The 22,386-nt window shown below is 45.9% G+C and overlaps 1 protein-coding gene across 2 annotated transcripts in view; it reads left to right on the top strand.

Moving 5' to 3' along the window:
* Positions 1-18,076, top strand: part of LOC141161494 (protein unc-93 homolog A-like) — a 223,718-nt gene extending 205,642 nt beyond the window's left edge. The window contains exon 7 of one of the 2 annotated variants that reach the window (XM_073646339.1): positions 17,668-18,076. In XM_073646339.1, coding sequence (XP_073502440.1) covers positions 17,668-17,921 — 254 coding nt within the window. In that variant the 3' untranslated portion in view covers positions 17,922-18,076. The remainder of the gene's footprint in view (positions 1-17,667) is intronic. The other variant, XM_073646338.1, reaches the window with a different exon arrangement.
* Positions 18,077-22,386: the final 4,310 nt, after the last annotated feature.

Raw genomic sequence — 22,386 nt, 5'->3', positions numbered from 1 at the left:
TGCCCATTCAGCGAACGTGACCCGTGTTACACATGAATATGTATTTCCAACATAAGTCCTGACCAACCTTCCGCTGGGTCTTTTATGTCGAAGGTGGGAATCTGCCCACACACCCCCTGTGATGACATCATGTGGGATGGGCTCCAGCCTTCATATTTTTATTCAAATCTCAAACTTCTGGGATAACTTATCGCTGGTTGATCGCAGAAGCTTGCAAGTGACTCCATATTCTTTATTATGAATTTACGTTTTCTTAGAGACTACACATGGCATAGCTGCGGTCCGTTATTCTGGTAATTTTGCGCCACAGCTGACCAGAGGAGCTCACAGCTATGGAAAAATAAGCATATTGTTCCTTAGCTGACCCTGCCGCTAAAAATAAGTGTCCCATTATTATCGGAGTTATGGAACTTCCAATATTCAATATTTCGTGTCGGTGCCTAAAAGCCTCGAGTTTGCAGATGGCTATTGTGAGTAATGTTTGAAGTCTAAACGAGCTGTGTCCTCTTCACACAGGCCTGTGTCAATGGATAATACACTTGTATGCTAATTGGGTTAGTAGCCCCCTTTGTGCTTGCATTTGCCTACTAGCCACTTCTCCTGTGTGTGCTAATTGGCATACAGACAGCTCCGTAGTTGCCAGCTCTTGGTCTGGGGACAAATAGTATAGGGGAGGGGAGGAGTGAGGGGTTTCTGGGGGAGAGAGAAATCCTTAATATTTTTATAACACTGGTCAACCAACAAAATGATTACAAAAAATAGTTCTGCATTAATGAATGCTATTGGGCCATTGTTAGGTTATCATGACACCCAGGGGGCTATCGGCAAACAAAATTTCTTCGGGTGTAAAGCCCCCGTCTCACATAGCGAGATTGCTAGCGAGATCGCTGCTGTGTCAAGGTTTTGGTGACGCAACAGCGACTTCACCAGCGATGTCGCTATGTGTGACACTTTGCAGCGATCAAGCCCTTGCTGTGAGGTAAAAGCAGGATGTCCTGGACCTTTTTTTGGTCGTTGCCCTCCCGCTGGTCAGCACACATCGCTGTGTGTGACCAGCGGGAGCAGCGATCAGGCAGGTAACCATGATAAACATCAGGTTACTAGGGGCACACGCGCACCTAGTAACCCGCTGTTTATCATGGTTACGAGCCTGCTGAAGTGAGCGCAAACCTCCCGCTCACCGTAGCAGGCTGGTAACCATGATAAACAGCGGGTTACAAGGGGCACACGCGCACCTAGTAACCCGCTGTTTATCATGGCTACGAGCCTGCTAAAGTGAGCGGTAACCTCCCGCTCACCGTAGCAGGCTGGTAACCATGATAAACAGCGGGTTACTAGGGGCACATGTGGCCCTAGTAACCCGATGTTTACCATGGTTTCCAGCCTGTTCCTGCTTCAGCAGGCTGGTATCCAGGAGCAGGATATCATGGAAAGATTCTTTCCACGATGTCGCTGCTCCCCTGATTGTTGGTGAGCCTGCCTGTTTGACTGCTCACCAGCGACCACATAGCGACGCAGCAACGATCCCTGACAGGTCGTATCGTTGTCAGGATCGCTGCAGCGTCGCTAAGTGTGACGGGACCTTAAGAAAATGAGTGACTAAGAGTGCGCTATCACTCATTGCAATATGCAGAAAGAGGTAAAACCACTGACAAAGCACGGCAAGATACCAAGTCATGGAGAAACATGAAAGGCCACTAAAAGTTATAAAATTATTTCATTTTCCAAGGAAAACCCCCTTCACAATACCTAGCCAAACCAAGAACCATTTCAATAAGGTAGTCTTATAACTGTGAAAATTAAAATCAAGTTACACCTTCATGTAATGTAAACAAAATGGGTTTGAGTCAAGTTACAAGGTGGCTGTCCCATTTTAGCTAGCTATCATCTGTTCACACAAGATGAGGATAACTTTTTTATCATTGGGCTTTCTAAGGCTGTGCTCACCAAGTTTTTCGATAAGTTTTGGAGCAAAAACACTCCAAAGGTATGTGCCCGTAGCATAATTTTAGATGCTGGCACAACCGCCAAGTTCTCCTGGGTTATGCTGCTTCAGAAAAATGATGGCAGTTGCTTTCCTGAGATGGCCTCGTTCTTGCAGAGGCCCCATCACCTGCATCTCTCTCTATGCTGTGAAGTATAGAGAGCTGGCAGCTTGGTACATACCCGAAGAATGAGCATATCCCTAGATTTAACCACTTCAGACTTAAAAGTGACATAAGACAAAACATGTGCATAGCAATGATGTCTTGACATTGCTGTGCACTATGTTCCTTTCATGTGGCACTTCTGTTGCACTTTTCAAGGCTTATTTGGGATAGAATCTAGCTGAAGATCGTGACGGTTGGTGGTCATACCAGGAAAACCTTCCTCCAAGTCTCAAAACTCCTCAAAAACAATGTGTTTTCACTCACTGGCTATGTGTACACAATGTCTTTTTCAAGTGAATTTCAGCTCAAAAACCTATAATAATTTTTTCAAAAGAATGAACATAAGTAGTGATGAGCGAGCACTAAAATGCTCCTCCACATATTGGGCTATGTTCACACATAGCGCTTTTGCTGCGTTTTTTCACTTTTGCATTGCTTTCAACCATGACAAATGCATTCACCAGGAAATGTCATTTTAACATTTTACAACTTTATCTGGCTATGTGGTGTGTGAGATATCATCAGACACATCGTGTTTCATTTATGAAGGAGGGACTCTTAAAGTAACAAAGCCTATTTTTATAGGGCCATCTGGCTGCCTTTACTATTCTTAAACGGCCAGCAGTCGGCTCTCACTATTCTTAGAGAGCCATCAGCCGGCTATGTTTTATTTTTCCCATTACTAAAGAGTGGGTCTCCTATACTGTTATTGCATATACAGTGAGTGCCTGGGCTGCCCAAAATTTGGACGCACCCCAATACTCCTTTGAAGAGACTTAGAGGAGATCCTCCTGAAAACAATGTTCCCATTATTAGGAAGTAGGTTTCCCATTGTGTTTGCCTACGCAATGAATGCAAGGGTTGCCAAAAATTGGGAGGCACTCCAATGCCCCTTGGAAGAGATGTGGAGGAGGGCCTCATAAAAAAATGTTCCCATTAGAAAGGAGCGGTCCTCCTATACTTGTAATGCCCATGCACTAAGTGTGTAGGCTGACAAACATTTTACCCCTGGGGGGTATACATGAACATTCTGTATAAAAATTTTTTTTTACTGCCATCATAAACACCCTTTAAAAAAATTATGTGGGTGTTGCATCACGGACCACGGTCACCCTGGTGATATGGTGGTGGAGGATGAGGAGAAGAAGGAGGACAAGAGCAAATAACCAAATTCAGGAAGCATATACCAATGTCTGGGTGTGAAAAGGTGCATGAGAATACACCTCCCAAAAAAAGACACTGGATTTGAGTTTATGTTACGCTGCTATCATTCGGTGGTGTTGAGAAGTCTGTCACAATCCAGCCCTTGTTAATTTTTATAAGAGTCAGCCTGTCAGCATTTTCAGTTGACAAGCGGATGCGCTTATAAGTTATAATTCCACCAGCAGCACTAAAAACCTGCTCTGATAAAACGCTGGTGGCAGGGCAGGCCAGGACCTCCAAGGCATAGAGAGCCAGTTCATTCTCCGTATCCAGCTTGGATACCCAATAATTATAAGGCACAGAGGAATCATGGATGACGTTGGTACGGTCGGCAATGTACTACCTCAGCATCTTCCCAAACTCTGCACTCCTTGTGAGAGTACCCCGAGCCTCAGGACTTGTGCGATGGGAGGGGCTGACAAAACTCTCCCAGAACTTTGACAGTGTTCCCCTGCCTCTACTGGATTGAAGTTGTCTCTCTCACCTGTAGTCCCAGGTTGTCCAACGAAGTGTGTCCTCTGCCGCCAGCGCTTTCAGATGGGAATTTTTTTAATAGTTCCACAACAAGGGCCTTCTGGTACAGCCCCATTTTTGTAGACATGTCCGCCTCAGGAATAAGAGATATAAAGTTCTCCTTGTAGCGTGGGTCTAGAAGTGTCACCAACCAGTAATGACTGTCACCCCAAATTTTGAGAACGCGAGAGTCATGGGAAAGGCAGCATAACAAACTCAGCAATGCGTGCCAGACTACTAACAGGCAAGACTTCCATGTCCTCACCAAGAGGATGACTAACCATGCTCTCCTCCTCCTCCTCCTCTGTGTCTTCAGGCCATCCACGCTGAACAGACGGTATGACAGCTGTGCACGTAGTACCATCTATAGTGCATGAAATGAGCTCCTGTTCTTCCTCCTCCTCCTCTTCCTCATTGTCACCCAATCCACGTTGGGATGAGATGAGGCTGGGCTGAGTGGAGTCACCCTGTATGGTTCCTTGCTCCATCTTATCTTGCTGCGCCTGCAATGCATCCTCTTTGATTGTGAGCAGAGAGCGTTTCAGAAGACAGAGAAGCGGGATGGTGACGCTAATTATGGCATCATCGCTGCTCACCATCTTGGTGGAGTCCTCAAAGTTTTGGAGGATGGTACATCTGTCTGACATCAATGTCCACTCCTGAGGTCTTATGTGTGGAGTCTGAACTGAATACCGACGGCTTTGTTGATGCTGGTACTTAACAACTGCCCTCTTCTGCTCACAAATCGTTCACAACATCTGCAGTGTAGAGTTCCAACATGTGGGGACATTGCACACCAGTCTGTGAGCCGGAAGCTACAAAGGCTGCTGAAACGCGGCAGAAGCTGTAGGTGACTTTCTAAAATGGGCACACAGACAGCGTACTTTAACAAGCAGATCCGGCAGCTCCGGGTAGGATTTGAGAAACTTCAGAACCACGAGGTTAAGCACATGGGCTAGGCATGGAATGTGTGTGAGCTCGCCTCGCCTCAGAGCCGCCACCAGGTTCCGGCCATTGTCACACACGACCATGCCTGGCTGTAGATTGAGCGGAGTGAGCCATAGATCTGCCTGCTCTTTCAGAGCTGTCCACAGCTCTTCAGTGTTGTGAGCCACAGATCTGCCTGCTCTTTCAGAGCTGTCCACAACTCTTCAGCATTGTGCGGTTTGTCACCTAAGCATATTAGCTTCAGCACACCCTTTTGGCGCTTGGCCGAGGCAGTGCTGCAGTGCTTTTGCTTGTGACTGATGTGGTCATTTCAGAAATGGAGGCTGAAGAGGAGGAGGCTGAGGTGCAGGAGCTGTATACCGTGGGGGCAACCCTGATTGACCTAGGGCCCTCAATCCTTGGCGTTGGGACGTCTTCCGTCCCAAGGTCCGACAGGGTCCCGGCTTCCACTATGTTAACCCAGTGTGCTGTCAGCGAGATGTACTGTCCCTGCCCACAAGCACTTGTCCACGTGTCCGTGGTTAGGTGGATTTTACAAGTAACTGTGTTGTTGAGGGCACAGCTAATGTTTTGGGACACGTGCTTGTATAATGCAGAGATGGCACACCGGGAGAAATAGTGGCGGCTGGGGACCGAGTACCGAGGGACGGCAGCCACCATCAGGTTGCGGAATGCTTCCTTCTCCACGAGCCTAAAAGGCAATCTTTTCGAGAGCAAACAGTAGTGAAATGTGAGAATTTAGTAGTGGGGCGTTGGCTGCGCACTTGCGCTTGCGTTCCAAGGACTGGGGTATGGACAATTGAACGCTGCGCTGGGCCAAGGACATGGACATGCTTCCTGATGCTGCTACTTGAGAGTGTGCAACGACAGATGCAGGGCAGGAGGCATCTTTGCATGCACCATGGACAGGGGATTGGCTTGCATGCACAACAGCGGAAGAAGCAATGGTGCCACCCGCAAACACAGTTCCTGGACCCTGGGGTTTGGCCCACAAAGTAGGGTGCCTGATCATGCAGGTGTTGGTCAGACTGGTCGTTTTGCCACCACTGCTGATGCTGGCCTGGCAGGTGGCGCAAATGGCCTTTTTGGGGTTATCGGCAGAGTCTTTAAAAAACAACCAGACTCGGGAAGACCTAACAGTTGTACTGGCAACTTCCGTCAAATTGGTGTTACGGGAAACCGTTGCTCGCCTTCTGTCTGCGGCCACCACACTGCTTCTTCCTGCCTGTTGGGGTGCTCTGCCTCCCTCCCCCTGTGTGCTGCTGTTCTCACTCTGCATGTCCTCATGCCAGGTTGGGTCAGTTACTATATCATCCACCACCTCGTCTTCCACTTCTGCACCCTGGTCCTCCTCCTGACTTTCTGGCAATTGTGTCTCATCATCGTCCACCTCTTGTGACACTTTCCCACCGTCGCCTTTGTGTGATCATGGCTGCTCAAATATTTGGGCATCGCTACATGCAATCTCCTCTTGCCCCACTTCAAGTGGACCGGGCGAGAGGCCCGAATCTATAAATGGAAAAGTGAACAGCTCTTCAGAGTGTCCAAGTGTGTGATCATTTGTCTCCGGTCACTTGGCATGGTGGGAGGAAGGAGGATTAGGATGAGGAATATGCGGTCCAGACTCATGGCTACTGAGACTTGACCATGTGGAAGACAGGGTGGTGGTGGTGGTGGCTAAGTGACAGGAAGCATTATCCGCTATCCAACCAACAACCTTTAGACACTGCTCTGGGTTCAATAGTAGTGTGCTGCGTTCCCCTAGGAATTAGGGTAGGAAGGTCAGGCGAGAAGATGTGGGTGTTTGTTGTGGCACAATTTCAACCTGCCCACAGCCTTGTCCTCAGCCTCTGCATGCAACATCTCCTTCACGTCCTGTTCCCCGTCCCTTGCCACATGCCTTGCCCATTTTAAATGGAGGACAATATCTTCCACGCTCACTACAAATGACTGAGTTTGGATCGAACTTATATGTGATCCATGTGACGGAGAAAACACAGTTTTAAATACCTGGCCTGTAGGTAACTGTTTTGAACAGCAAACTGGTGTCAATTGCTTCACTGACACACTGAAACAAATTTTTAATGGAGGCTAGAAATGGCAGTATTTTCTGAAAACGTATATGTGATCCGTGTGATGGAGAAAACACGGTTTTAAATAGCTGGATTTCTAGCGCTGTAATATGGAAAGGACCTGGCTGTATTCTGCAGTGCCAACAAGCAAATGGCACAGAAAAACTGTGTTCTCTGGATTAATTTTTAAGCAAATAATGAGGATTAAGATCCAAAAAAAAGTATTCCTGGCCCCTGAGACCTGGGCCTTTGTATAGAAATATCTAACAGCAGCAGAAGGCAGAATTGGAATGGAGCCTCTTGTGCTATATGCACTGCAGTCTGCTATATACACTGCCTGATATCTCATCAGATGGATTAGTCCTCAGAAAGACTGTTTGTTAAGAAGGATATGTGTAATGTACGGTTTTTCTCCCTACACTACCTAATACACAAGCAAATCTCTCCCTAGCTCAGCAGCACCTCTCCCTATTCTGCCTGATTCCGGAGTGACTGTGACGAGCACGGCGGCGCCAGGCCTGATATAGACCTGATGACTCTGTGCGGCCAGCCAATCACTCTAATGCCACAACCGCCATGGCTGCGGCATTACAATGAGTGACAGGCAAAACACGCAGGGAGAGGACCCGAGCATCCACCCGAGCATCTCGCAAGTAATTGGCGAGCTCCGAGCATCTCGAGTACTGAGATGCTCGGGCGAATACCGAGTACATGCGAGTATGCTCGCTTATCACTAAACATAAGCAATTTTATATAAAAATGATTTGATGTACAGGTTTTTGAATGTCTTTTAACCACTTTTAGGTTTTTAAAACACCAAGTGGGTAAAAGAATTAACATGTCCATTTGTCTGGCATTTTCCGCTCAGAATATGTGCTCTACTTTACAATACAAATCAATCGGACAGATCAAAAAATGCCTGAAGGATGATTGGGCAGTTTTTGGAGTGTTTTGCCATCATTTTTGCATAAAGGAACACTCGCAAATTCTTCATTAATCAATGGAATAAAAAAAAAATAACAAAAGATGAAAAATCAAAAGTAAAAGAAGTCATGGCTGAAAGAAACTTCTGAAAAATGCACAAGAAATGACTGAAACAATGACACAAAGATGCTTCAGGAAAATAAATAATTCTTCTGGAAGCTCTAGAGTTTATTTGCTTGAAAAACTTGTTGGGTTTGCCAGAGTTTAAAAGATGACATGTTTTGCAGAGTACAAACTGAGCAGAACCTCAAATTTTGAGGATGTTTGAGATTTGAGGAGGATATGGGCTATGTGGATTTGACTTCTTTTTCAGGTGGATTCCACCTGGCATCTTGAGCTTTCTGATTGGCTTGTATTGTAACGTACGGAGTGTCATTCACGCGTAAAACGCTAGATGAATGGACATGTAACTTCTATTAAATACTTGAAATTTTTAGAAATCTGAAGTGGTTAAATGGCATTCAAAAGCCTGAACATATGCATAGCAAGTAGTTTTTAGATTGAATTGCTTATGTTTATACTTTTGAACGTTTTTCAGGCAGTGTCTGTGGCAGAATTCACCTGAAAAAGATGTGTGTACATAGCCTGAGGCTATGTCCCCATGAAGAGTATTTGCTTGGGCGGGAACTTGGGTCACCTCCCTGCATGTTTGGCACTCTTTAGAGAGCCAATGAACATGCAGGGATTGCCTGCCATGCACTGTAATGCCGTAGCCATGTTGGTTGTGGGCATTACAATGATTGGCTGGCCGCACAGCATCATCAGGTCTATATCAGACCTGGTGCCGCCATGCTCATCACAGTCACTCCGGATCAGATAGTGTAGGGAGAGGTGCTGCTGTGTCAGGGAGAGATTTGATCATGTATTAGGTAGTGTAGGGAGAAAAACCGTACATTACGCATATCCATCTTAACAAACAGTCCTTCTGAGGACTAATCCATCTGCAGAGATATCAGGCAGGCAGGGTGTATAGGCAGGCAGTGTATATAGCAGACTGCAGTGCATATAGCACAAGAGGCTCCATTCCAATTCTGCCTTCTGCTGCTGTTAGATATTTCTATACAAAGGCCCAGGTCTCAGGGGCCAAAAATACTTTTCTTTGGATCTTAATCCTCATTATTTGCTTTAAAAGCAATCCAGAGAACACCATTTTTTCTGCGCCATTTGCTTGTTGGCACTGCAGAATACAGCCAGGTCCTTTCCATATTATAGTGCTAGAAATCCAGCTTTTTAACACGGTGTTTTCTCCATCAAACGGATCACATATGTAGCACCCCGAGGGTTCTGCCGCTACAGGGGTATTGCACCTCAGCCCAGAGGTGTGATATTCCACTCCCGGGTAAGGATGGAGTATGGACCAGGGCTCAGTTAGCTGCATACAGCACACACACCCCATTTCCGAGGGACAGCTCAACGGTGCTCCCACTAGACAGAAGTGCAGGCACGACAGACTATGTCCCTGACTGGAGTGGGGAGGGGGGTGGAACACCCAGTGCTGTAGGGGCAGATAGGGGTTGGTTCCTGAGCATAGGTAGGAGCCCATTGGTTGCTGGTCACCTGGGCTCATGGTCAGAGGGAGGTATAAAAGGTGGGCACCATCTTAGATCTAGGTTCGTTCAGTCAGAGGAGAAGACAGGGAGTAGAGGCTCTGTAGGAGCTCTACTCCAGGAGGGCCTAGTGAGAGGCCGAGGAGGAGGTGAAGGGGAGCTGTGGTGCCACCTGAGCCCAGCTCCAAGAGAAAGGAACAGGAAGGAACGGAAAGGGAGAAGAAGAGACAGAGAAACAGAAGGGCTCAGGAACAAGAAGGTGGAAGGGACCCTAAGAACCCACGAGAATCCAGGGTGAAGGGTCAGGCAGATTAAGGGTACCGGATCCTAAGTTGGTGGAGGAGAAACTACCCTCAGCCAAAGACTGGTCGTCGTGATCATCTATTGGTGTGACACCTCATCAAACCTGCTAGGAAGGCACCATTTAGGACAGTGGACGACGGGGCCCACGTTTAACTGCACAAGTCCGCGGCAGCTGGACAAAAGTGGGTCACTGGTGAGGCAGGCCAGAGAAAGGATTAAAGGGGGTCCTGTGCCATGCTCCTGAACTGCCTGGGAGTTGACCGAGCCCCACACCTGATGGACGCAGCACGGCTCGGGCGGTCACTACCTGTACAGAAGTGACCTGGAGTACCTGAACTGTGAGTAAACGACGTTGGACTGCAGTACGTTGTCTGTGTGCTCTTTCGCTCCTCCAGCACTATCAGCACCGGGACTCTCACTACCATCACTCCCAACATCCACTACACTGCCCAGGGGCTGCACTCTTCCCGTGTTGAGTCACACCATCCCAGCTGCACACGTCATCAGCCCCAGCGGACTGCCTTGCAGCGGCGGTTCCTAACAACCGCAATCCACGGGTGGCGTAGTCGGACTTTATCGTCAGTACGTAGCAGGCTACCATTGGTCTGACCACCCTGAGCCGCGGGACCGGGCCGCCACTACTACCCCCATCGTTCCCCTATCGCCCGGATCCGCGTGCCTCACGGCCCAGGGGGCGAGTCACATATACGTTGTCAGAAAATACTGCCATTTCTGGCCTCCATTAAAAATTTCCTTTAGTGTGTCATTGAAGCAATTCACCGCAGTTTGCTGTTTAAACTACTTACCTACAGGCCAGGAATTTAAAACTCTGTTTTCTCTATCACATGGATCACATATAGGTTCGCTCCAAACTCAGAGATTTGTAGTGAGCGTGGAAAATATTGTCCTACATTTAAAATGGGCAAGGCATGTGGCAAGGAAAGGGGAACTGGACGTGATGGTAATGGTGCATGCAGAGGCTGAGGACAAGGCCGTGGGCAAGCCGAAATTGTGCCACAACAAATACCCACATCTTCTCGCCTGTCATTCCTGTCCCAATTTCTAGGGGACCACAGGACACCACTATTGAACCCAGAGCTGTGTCTAAAGGTTGTTGGTTGGATAGCGGATAATGCTTCCTGTCACTTAGCCACTACCACCACCACCCTGTCTTCCACACGGTCAAGTGTCAGTAGCCGTGAGTCTGGACCGCATATTCCTCACCCTGATCCTCCTTCCTTCCACCATGCCGAGTACCCAGAGACAAATGATCCCACACTTGGAAACTCTGAAGAGCTGTTCACTTTTCCATTTATAGATTCGGGCCTCTCGCCCGGTCCACTTGAAGCGGGGCAAGAGGAGATTGCGTTTAGCGATGCCCAAATATTTGAGCAGCCATGGTCACACGAAGGCGACGGTGGGAAAGTGTCACAAGAGGTGGACGATGATGAGACACAATTGCCAGAAAGTCAGGAGGAGGACCAGGGTGCAGAAGTGGAAGATGAGGTGGCGAATGATATAGTAACTGACCCAACCTGGCATGAGGACATGCAGAGTGAGGACAGCAGCACACAGGGGGAGGGAGGCAGAGCACCCCAACAGGCAGGAAGAAGCAGTGTGGTGCACCAACACAAAGGAATTTGCCAGTAAAACTGTTAGCTCTTACCAAATCTGGTTGTTTTTTAAAGACTCTGCCGATAACCCCAAAAAGGCCATTTGCACCACCTGCCAGGCCAGCATCAGCAGGGGTGACAAAAGGACCAGCCTGACCACCACCAGCATGATCAGGCACATGGCAGCAAAGCACCCGAGTTTGTTGGTCGAACCCTGGGGTCCAGGAACAGTGTCTGCGGGTGGTACCATTACTTCTTCCGCTGTTGTGCATGCAAGCCAATCCCCTGGCCATGGTGCCTGCGAAGATGCCTCCTGCTCTGCACCTGTCTTTGCACACTCTTAAGTAGCAGCATCAGGAAGCACGTCCATGTCCTTGTCCCTGCGCAGCTTTCAGTTGTCCATACCGCAGTCCTTGGAACGCAAGCGCAAATATGCAGCCAACGCCCCACATGCCACACTACTAAATTCTCACATTTCACGACTGCTTGCGCTCGAAATGTTGCCTTTTAGGCTCATGGAGACGGAAGCATTCCGCAACCTGATGGCAGCGGCTGTCCCTCGGTATTCGGTCCCCAGCCGCCACTATTTTTCCCTGTGTGCCGTCCCCGCATTACACAAGCACGTGTCCCAAAACATTAGCCATGCCCTCAACAACACAGTTACTGGGAAAATCCACCTAACCACGGACACGTGGACAAGTGCTTGTGGGCAGGGATGGTACATCTCGCTGACGGCACACTGGGTTAACATAGTGGAAGCTGGGACCCAGTCGGACCTTGGGACCGAACACATCCTCCCGACACCAAAGATTGCACTTACCATGCATGGCCCATGTGCCTAAACTCATGGTTCAGCGGTTTCTCAAATCCTACCCGGAGCTGCCGGATCTGCTTGATAAAGTACGCCGTCTGTGTGCCCATTTCAGAAAGTCAGCTACAGCTTTCGCCTCCCTTACAGTGTTTCAGCAGCGTTTGCAGCTTCCGGCTCACAGACTGGTGTGATGTCCCCACGCGTTTGAACTCTACACTGCAGATGTTGGGAAGGATTTGTGAGCAGAAGAGGGTAGTTGTTGAGTACCATCATCAACAAGGATGGCGGTATTCAGTTCAGACTCCACACATAAGACCTAAGGGGTGCACATGGATGTCAGACATATGTACCATCCTCCAAAACTTTGAGGACTCCACCAAGATGGTGAGCGGCGATGACGCCATGATTAGCGTCACCATCCCTCTTCTCTGTCTTCTGAAATGCTCTCTACTCACAATCAAAAAGGATGCATTGCAGGCGGAGCACGATGAGATGGAGCAAGGAACCACACATGGTGATTACCCTCAGCCAAATCTCATCTCATCCCAACGTGGATTGGGTGACAATGAGGAAGAGGAGGAGGAGGAAGGACAGGAGCTAGTTTCATGCACTATAAATGGTACTACCTGCACAGCTGTCATACCGTCTGTTCAGCGTGGATGGCCAGAGGAGGAGGAGGAGAGCATGATCAGTCATCCTCTTGGTGAGGACACGGAAGTCTTGCCTGTTAGTAGTCTGATACGCAAGGCTGAGTTTATGTTACGCTGCCTTTTCCATGACCCTCGCATTCTCAAAATTTTGGGGGACAGTCATTACGTGGGTGACACGTCTAGACCCACGCTACAAGGAGAACTTTATATCTCTTATTCCTGAGGCGGACAAGTGTACAAAAATGAAGCAGTACCAGAAGGCCCTTGTTGCGGAACTATTAAAAAAATTCTCATCAGAAAAATTCTGGCGGCAGAGGGCACACTTCGTTGGACAACCAAAGAGTACAGGCAAGAGAGACACAACTTCAATCCAGCAGAGGCAGGGTAACGCTGTCAAATTTCTGGGAGAGTTTTCTCAGCTCCTCCCATCGCACAGGCCCTGAGGCTCGGGATACTCTCAAGGAGTGGAAAGTTTGGGAAGATGCTGAGGGAGTACCTTGCCAACCATACCAACGTCCTCCGTGATTCCTCTGTGCCTTATAATTATTGGGTATCCAAGCTAGACATGTGGAATGAACTGGCTCTCTATGCCTTGGAGCTCTTGGCCTGCCCTGCCGCCAGCTTTTTATCACAGCGGGTTTTTAGTGCCGCTGGTGGAATTATAACTGATAAGCGCATCGCCTGTCAACTGAAAATGCTGACAGGCTGACTCTTATAAAAATGAACAAGGGCTGGATTGGGACAGACTTCTCAACACCACCAAATGATAGCAGCGTAACATAAACTCAAATCCAGATTCTTTTCTTGGGAGGTGTATTCCCATGCACCTTTTCACACCCACACATGGGTATACGATTCCTGATTTTGACTATTTGCTCTTGTCCTCCTCCTTCTCCTCATCCTCCACCACGATATCACCAGGGTGACCGTGGTCCGTGATACAAAACCCACATAATTTTTTTAAAGGGAGTTTATGATGTCCGTAAAAAAATTTTTTTTTACAGTATGTTCATGTATGCCCCTCAGTGGTAAATGTTTGTCAGCCCATACACTTAGTGCATTGACATTACAAGTATAGGAGGCCAGCTCCTTTCTAAAGGGAAAAATTTTTTATGAGGCCCTCTTCCACGTCTCTTCCAAGGGGCATTGAAGTGCCTCCAAATATTTGGCAGCCCTTGCATTCACTGCACAGGCCAACACTATGGGAGACTCTTTTCTTTCTAATGGGAGTTTGTCATTACTGTGGCCCTGCTCTGTGTGTCTTTAAATTCTTAGTGGGGTTTTTCCTAAAATTGGTCAGCCGTTGGACTCACTGCATACCATATAACTGTATAGCAGACCCTCTCCTTTCTAATGGGAACATGTCGTACTTGTTACTGTGGCCCTGCTCTGTGTGTCTTTAAATTCTTAGTGGGGTTTTTCCTAAAATTGGTCAGCTGTTGGACTCACTGCATACCCTTTAACTGTGTAGCAGACCCTCTCCTTTCTAACGGGAACATGTCGTACCATGTTACTGTGGCCCTGCTCCGTGTGTCTTTAAATTCTAAGTGGGGGTTTTTCCCAGATTTTGGCAGCCCTTGCAGTCACAGCATGGGCATTACCACTATAGGAGACCCGCTCCTTTATAATGGGAACATTTTTTTTACTGAGACCCTCTTCTATGTCTCTTCAAAGGGGTATTGGATTGCGTTAAAAATTTTGTCAGCCCTTGCAGCCATGCGCAATAACAGTATAGGAGACCCACTTGTTAATAATGGGAAAAACAAAGCATAGCTGATGGCTCTCTAACAATAGCTAGGGCCGACTGCTGGCCTTTTAAGAATAGTAAGGGCCGTCTGATTTCCCTATAAAAATAGGCTTTATGACTTTCAGAGTCCCTCCATCATAAATAAAACAGGATGTGTCTGATGATGTCACACACCACATTGCCAGATAAGGTTGTAAAATGCTAAAATGACATTTCCCGGTGAATGCATTTGTCTTATAAAATAACGTAAAAAAAAGAAAACAATAGAATCGTCACCAATTTAACCTCAATATAATCACATTGTTCAGCTCATGCACCTCCTCCTCTATCTCCGAAATGGCCATATCAGTCACAAGCGGACAGCACTGCAGCACTGCTTTGGCCAAGCAGCAACAGGCTGTGGTGAAGATAACATGCTTAATGCTTAATTGACAAACCGCCCAGTGCTGCAGAGTTGTTGAAAGCTGTAACACAGCAGCCTGATCTGTGGCTCTCACCGCTTAACAGACAGCCAGGCATGGTCGTGTGTGACAATGGGCAGAACCTGGTGACAGAGAAATGACAGCCGGGGTAGATACTGTTTCCCTCTATGCCAGTCCTTTCACCGAGCTAAAGAATATGGCTGTGGTGAAATACAACTCCCACTGAGAAGCTGTTTCAGATTGAAAAACATTGTGCCCACTAGAAGATTTGATTCTGAGGGCTAACCTTTCTCACCCGCTCAAGAGCCCCATAGCAGCTGCAAATTTAGTGCTATCATGAACTTTCCTGAGGTAGAAGCCAAGGCACACCAGAGGATTCTCTGGTGGGACCATCCAACCCTGCAGAGAAGCAGTCCTGGCTAATAAAAGTGTGTGGGAAGGTTCCCGGACACTCTATGGATGCTTTTTTACTGAGGAGGAAACACACGCAAACACGGGGAGAACATACAACGTCCTTGCAGATATTGTCCTTGCTGGGACTTCACTGCTAACCACTGATCCATTGTGCTGCCACTCTATCTTCAGCTCCTTTGTGAGAAAATGTATTTGGGCAGCCACTCAGTCTACCAAATAAAATTCCTGAGAAGGAAATTAGGGAAGGCTTCGCTACTGGGACTGGGGGCAGTGCTAATACCATGGCGTCGCACCATAGTTTGCTGGAAATATTCCAGGCTTGTAGAAGGCAAGCAAATTCCCACAGAAAAGTAGCAGCAGTAATGTTCAGGCCACATTTCAAGAGCAAGCAGCTTTATAGGACTTCCTGGGAGAAATTACATGCAGGGTACATACGGTTTCCCTCTATGCCAGTCCTTTCACCAAGCTAAATACAGCTCTTAGCAAAAAAAGTTGCGGACTGGCTCCGTACTGTCCCTGGCCACATTCACCTGTCCATGTGTTTGTGGTTAGGCGGTCCTTCCCAGTAAGTGCACTGGGGAGGGCACGGGTAATGTTGTGGGACCCATGCTTGTGGAAGGCGGAGGCGATACCGGGAAATATAGTGGCGGCTGGGGACCGAGTATGGACACCCGTCCGCCGTCCGCATGAGGTTGTGAAAAGCTTCCGCCTCCACGAGCCTAAAAGGCCATATTTCAAGTGCAAGCAGATGTCAAAAATTTAGCAGTATATTATTGCGGCCTGTGGGTGGGTGGCTTGCTGCATACTTGCGCTTGCATTCCAAGGAGTGGGGTAGGGACAACTGAACACTGCAGTGGGACAAGGACATGGACGGTGATTGTTGCAAGTCTGCAACGACAGGTGCATGGCGGGAGGCATCTACGCATGCGCCAAGGATCAATTATGATGGGCACACTTTTAGGCAGTGACCTGGGAGTCATAAATGCTTCCAGAGGTCTTCCCATGCTGTTCCCATGTCTTTTCAACACTGTATGCATGTGTCTGATGATGTGTCTCACACCACATGGCCAGATAAGGTTGTAAAATGTTAAAATGACATTTCCTGGTGAATGCATTTGTCTTGGTTGAAAGCAATTCAAAAGTGCAAAAACACATCAAAAACGCTACGTGTGTACATAGCCCAAGTTGTGGAGGAGTATTTTTGGTTATTTATTTTGCCTTATATACAAGTCATTACCCTGGAAAGGATGTTCCTTAACATATTTTCCAGGAAAATCCATTTTGGTTTTGTTTTTGTATGTTTTATTGTGAGTCCGCAAAAGTGGCGTAATACTCTGACCGCCTTGCTGACAGCAGTGATCTGGGAGTCAGAGATGCTCCCAGGGGTCTTCCCCATGCTGTTCCCATGTCATTTGAGCACTGTTCCCATCGATTTGGGCAATTTTTAGGCCCTCTGCAGACCGCCGGGGGGAGCCACCTGAAAAATGCTCGAGTTTCCCATAGACTTACATTGGGCTCGTTGCTCGGGTCGAGCACCCGAGTATTCCAATTTGTTCGACCGGAGCAATGAGTATCCGAGCATTTTAGTTCTCGCTCATCACTAAAAATAGCGATTCTTCTCTTGTAGAAATGGAAAAAAAATGCAGATAAAACAATATTTAAATGGAAAAAATGTGATTCTTAATTTTTTCATTGCACTTTGCCTTAATTCCTATACAGCACTTGAAGGGTTAACAAATTTCCTAACAATAGTTTAAAATAATTTGAAGAGTGCAATATCACTCCTGGAGGTTTTCTGATATATGCGCCTCAAAGTCACTTCAAACCTGAATAGGTCCGTAAAAAATGTGATTTGTAAATTTAATAGAAAAAAAATGAAAAATTGCTGATACATGTTAACCTTCCTAACATCCTAACAAAATATAAGAACGATTGAAAAATGATGCTGATGTAAAGTAGACATATGGGAATTGCAATTTAGACACATTCCCAGAAAATAGTGATGCAAAATGCAAACATTTAACAGTGACCTTAGTACAAATTTGAAATCTATTAGTAGCTGACGCAAAACCCATTCTGGTAGACTAAATTCCATTTATTAAAGCAAATGTAAACATGTTAGAGCCATAGCTTTGGAAAAGGCAGATAAACAGTTCAATGGCTTGGCCTTATATCTAAATAACCAAACAAAGGTAAAATGGCTTGTTGCTGCCTCTAGCACCAAGGTCACATGCTCCCGTTCCCTAACAATGATAAAATTAATTTGTAATCTACTATGTTTTATGTGCAGGTTTTTATGGAATACTCTTTGAAGACAACAGAGAAGCAGCATTTGCCAATTATCTGCTTTGGAAATCCCTGGGATATGTGTTATCATTTGGATACAGTTCATTTTTAGGCATTTATGTAAAATTATGCATTTTGTTAGCAACTTTATTATTTGGAATGTTGCTTTATCTGATCGTTGAGTACAAAGAATATAGGAAGACACAAACACAAGTACACCATTTTAAGGACATAGAAAGTGTGAGTGAAAAGGTTTGAGAATGTAAAAGTAAATTTTGTAATCTATTTTGCATATTTTTCCTATACTCTGGAATATATTTTTACATCAGAGAGGCTTAGAAATTGAATGTCTCTTGAACACATGACAATTCTTCTGTACAGATATAGTTTTCAAAAATTATAATAAAAATGTTATTTTTTTTAAAAGATGAAAAAATAATGTTTGTATTGTTTGCGTATATATGTGTTTTTTGGTCAAAAGGTAAAAAGGTTTTGGTACCATATAAACCAGTTGAATAAAGATTGATTGCTCTAAGAGAAAAAAATAATAATCCTCTAGTCATAAAGTATGAAATACAGTATATAGGCAAAAGTACAAAAATCTTAATAGTACTCAAAAGTACAAGTGCAATCTATATATCAAGTGCTAAAAGTTTTATAAAAAAAATACAATATAAGATAGAGCTACAAAAAGACACCTAGGGCTGTAAAGAAGATAAAAAACACTATTATGTGCCCCTGGGATCAAGAGAGAAAATTTTGCTGTTTTAAAGCAAATTAGATCATGCATTATGAATGTACCCATACCCAATTCCCATTATCTTAAAAAAACAGACATATATAGTAGATGACAAATGGATGAAAGATTGTCGGTTTTTATTTTAAATTAAAAGCAGACAATTTTTCATACCGCTGTCTGAACATGGCCTTATTTGCAGCAATCTGTGAGAATCACTGGCAGGACTTGAAAAAAGGGATACCTGTGCTCCAGACAACAGCTTTTCTCTTGGAATTATAAAACTCTTTGGATGGCTCCTTGCTCTTTCAGTAAAGAGTACCTGTTGTACCTGATTAGCTTCACTTTTACATTTTCTTGATTGGATACCTTATTTAAGCCTGGCCTTGCCCTTCCTTCCTTGTGAGTTTATTGAGCTCCCAGCCTTTAGTCTAGCTCTCTCCTGCTGCTTCTTCTCCATATTGCATTGCTGTTCCTGTGTAGCGAACTCTGGCTTCCAACCCACTGCGTTAGCTACTGCTACTCCATATTGTATTGCTGTTTCAGTATACCGACCTTTAAATTCCAACTCACTATTAGAGTTGAGCCCCCCCCGTAGTGTTCGAGTTCGGTTCGGTTCGTCGAACACCCGTATGTTCGTCGAACTGTTCGTCGAACACCTTCGAACACCGTTAAAACCAATGGCAGGCAAACAAAAACACATAGAAACACATAGAAAACACTTCAAAGGTGTCCAAAACCTGACAAACTGCTCAGAAGGCACAACTAACACAAGGAAAAGTGACAAGTACATATAGTCATGCGAAAAGAAAAGAGGTGGAGGAGCAAAAGGAGGGGGAGACACAGATATAGGCATGTCATGCCCTTCTAATACCAAAAAAGTGCGAAGCCGACACGGCCAGTCCGTTCCTGCCCGTGCGACCTCCGTGTCGCCGGGTTTGTGCCAGAGCTGCGGTGGACCCTGACGGCCAGCCCCCCTCTCCCAATACTGGTGCCTCTCTGCTGGTGGGTCGAGCGAGCCCCCCTGCAGTGGAGGCAGGTCTAAGCTTTTTAATTTAAATTGTCTCTGTAATTTGAATGAGTACACTTTAAATCCTTTTACAAGGATCTATTGGAGGGCAAGTCTGATGCCAGCAGCCGCGGGAATTCCAGCTCCATTAGCGTCCACTAAAGCTGCTGCAGTTAAAAAGCTTTTATAAGGATCGAGCTTGGCGGTCCACCGCAAGGCATTCTACCGCAGGCCCAGCCCCTGTGCCTTGGGGTGCCTCCCCGATGCTCTTCACTGAGTGTCCCGGGGGCCCAAAGCATTTCATATGAAAAAATTAAGTCTCCAAACTGCAGGTGGTGTAGCTTGCTTAACAGGTGGGATAATCCGCTGACTTGCAGACACTGCTACTAGGTCCAAAGTATTTCCTGGGCTAGATGCAGTTAAAAATTTGTAATTGGATACTCTTGTTGGATGCTGAGAAAGCATTCCATAGAGTCTCCTGGCACGCCATATATTATTCTCTTAAAAAGCTTGGGGTAGGGGTCTAGGGGACCCTTTTATAGCCAAAATCATGGCCCTGTATCGCAATCCGTCAGCTAGACTGAAGATAAATGGAACATTTTCATCACCTTTCATAATCACCAATGGGACAAGGCAGGGATGTCCTCTGTCCCCTCTCTTATACATTCTAGTGATGGAGCACCTGCTCTTATCAATTCGCGATAACCCCAATATTAGGTGGATTGAGGTGGGAGGCACCGAGTACAAGTACTCTGCATTTGCTGATGATGTCCTAGTATATATCACTCAATCACATATATCCATCCCTGCTGTTATGGCTGAAATAGATCACTTTGTTACATGGTCAAATTATAAAATCAATGCAGCGAAGTCTGAGGCGCTCAATGTCTCCCTCCCCAAATCCATACAGGATTCCATCCAGTCCAACGTTCCCTTTGCCTGGCCCTCACAGGGTATCAAATACTTAGAAATTCGTATTCATAGAGACCTCTCCCATCTATTTTATCTTAATTTTGGGCCCTTTATTGAACAACTCCATAAAGATCTTACTTCTTGGACGGTGAAGGATTTTTCCTGGTTCGGCAGAATAAGTATACTAAAAATGAAACGTCCTTCCTAAACTCTTATACCTCTTCCAAACCATTCCCGTGGTGATTCCCTCAAATTTTTGGAAAAGACTACGCAGTAGTTTTTAGTCTCCCCAGGATGACACAGGTGGGGCAGATGGTGGTTATCCCGGCCCGCTAGGCCGCATTGTAGCACAGTGAGCTTCGCACTGCAACTTATGCTTCATATCCATGTGACGGTTCATGCATGAAGTGCTCAAACTATGGATTTTTTGGCCTCTACTTAGCTTTTGGTGACAAATGTTACAGATAACACGAGTTGGGTCATCCTTAGCGATCTGAAAAAATGCACAGGCTATGCAAGGTAGCAATACTATCAAATGATTGGCTGGGTTAGATGCAGAGAGTCTCGGTTTGGTTGGGTGTCCCCACTAGAGATGAGCGGTGTTCGACTCGAACTGTTCGCCAATCTCAAATTCGAGCTGTTTTGGGTGGTGTTCGAGCCGTTCGGCGAACACGAACGATTTGAAAAAAATTCGGCTGTTCGAGGTTATGTTCGATAACTGTTCGTGCACCAAAATCATAACTGGATTTTTTCTCAGTAATGCTGAAAATGAATGTTAATACGCAGTTTGAGTGTACAGCGGGGCGGGGGGAGGGGCAGGGGATGGATCTCTGCAGGAATAATGAAGATCTCCATTTTTTTTTCTCTTTCCCGCATTTACAGAGGGGAGGTGCAGTCTGTCGGCCTATCAGCAGCGCACACACGGAGCGAACTGCTTTTTTTCACACAAGCAAGGGCATGTGTGATTGGCAGTGTATGTCACATGTCCTTGCCCTATAAGACCCAGCCATTTTCCCCATCGCCACCATTTTCTCACTGCTGCAGCTGCGTGTTAGACGGCACCGCTGTTGCTGTGTGCGCTATACTTTGTAAACTTCAAGCCAATTTTCGCACAAATCTACAGATAGCTTGAGAGTAGGGAAGAGTTGTGATTGCAGTCCTTTTAAGGACTATGTTACATCATTTCATACGACTTTTATCAGGCAGATCTGTGCTCTTAAATAGATAGGTTGGGAGTAAAGACTAATTGTAATTGCAGTCCTTTTCAGGGCTAGGTTACATCAGTTCCTATCACTTTTTTGCCAGGCAGGTCTGTGCCAGTGCTGTGCAAGTTTTTTTCACAGCATTTGGCTAAATCTAGCAAAGCAAATCCTTTTTGGAATACTGCAGAGTGTGTTAGTTAGTGGAGTAGCCTATCTGTGTTGCAAGCTTCACCACCTGTGTATAGAATACAATTTTTTTTTACTGCACCTAGTGAAGTAAAACCTTTTCGGCATAGCATCATTCTAATAGTCCATCTATACTAACCTCCACCAGGTTGCAAATTCAATATAATTTTTTTCTGCATCTAGCTCTGAAAAAATATTTCAGCTTCTATCAGTGTGTGGGACTTGTTCTATTAGTCCATCTATACTAACCTCCATCAGGTTGCAAATTCAATATAGTCTTTTCTGCATCTAGCTCTGAAAAAATATTTAGGCTTCAAGCCGTGTGTGGGACTTGTTCTATTAGTCCATCTATACTGACCTCCATCAGGTTGCAAATTCAATATAATTTTTTTCTGCATCTACCTCTGAAAAAATATTTAGCCTTCTAGCAGTGTGTGGGACTTGTTCTATTAGTCCATATATACTGACCCCCATCAGGTTGCAAATTCAATATAATTTTTTTCTGCATCTAGCTCTGAAAAATTTTTTAGGCTTCTAGCAGTGTGTGGGACTTGGTCTATTAGTCCATCTATACTAACCTCCACCAGGTTGCAAATTAAAAATAATTTTTATCTGCATCTAGCTCTGAAAAAATATTTAGGCTTCTAGCAGTGTGTGGGACTTGTTCTATTAGTCCAT

The sequence above is a fragment of the Phyllobates terribilis genome, unplaced genomic scaffold (genome assembly GCF_046119375.1).
Source record: "Phyllobates terribilis strain yellow unplaced genomic scaffold, ASM4611937v1 Scaffold_9__5_contigs__length_417890890, whole genome shotgun sequence".
NCBI lineage: Eukaryota > Metazoa > Chordata > Amphibia > Anura > Dendrobatidae > Phyllobates > Phyllobates terribilis.
This window is presented reverse-complemented; position numbering and strand designations above follow the sequence as displayed.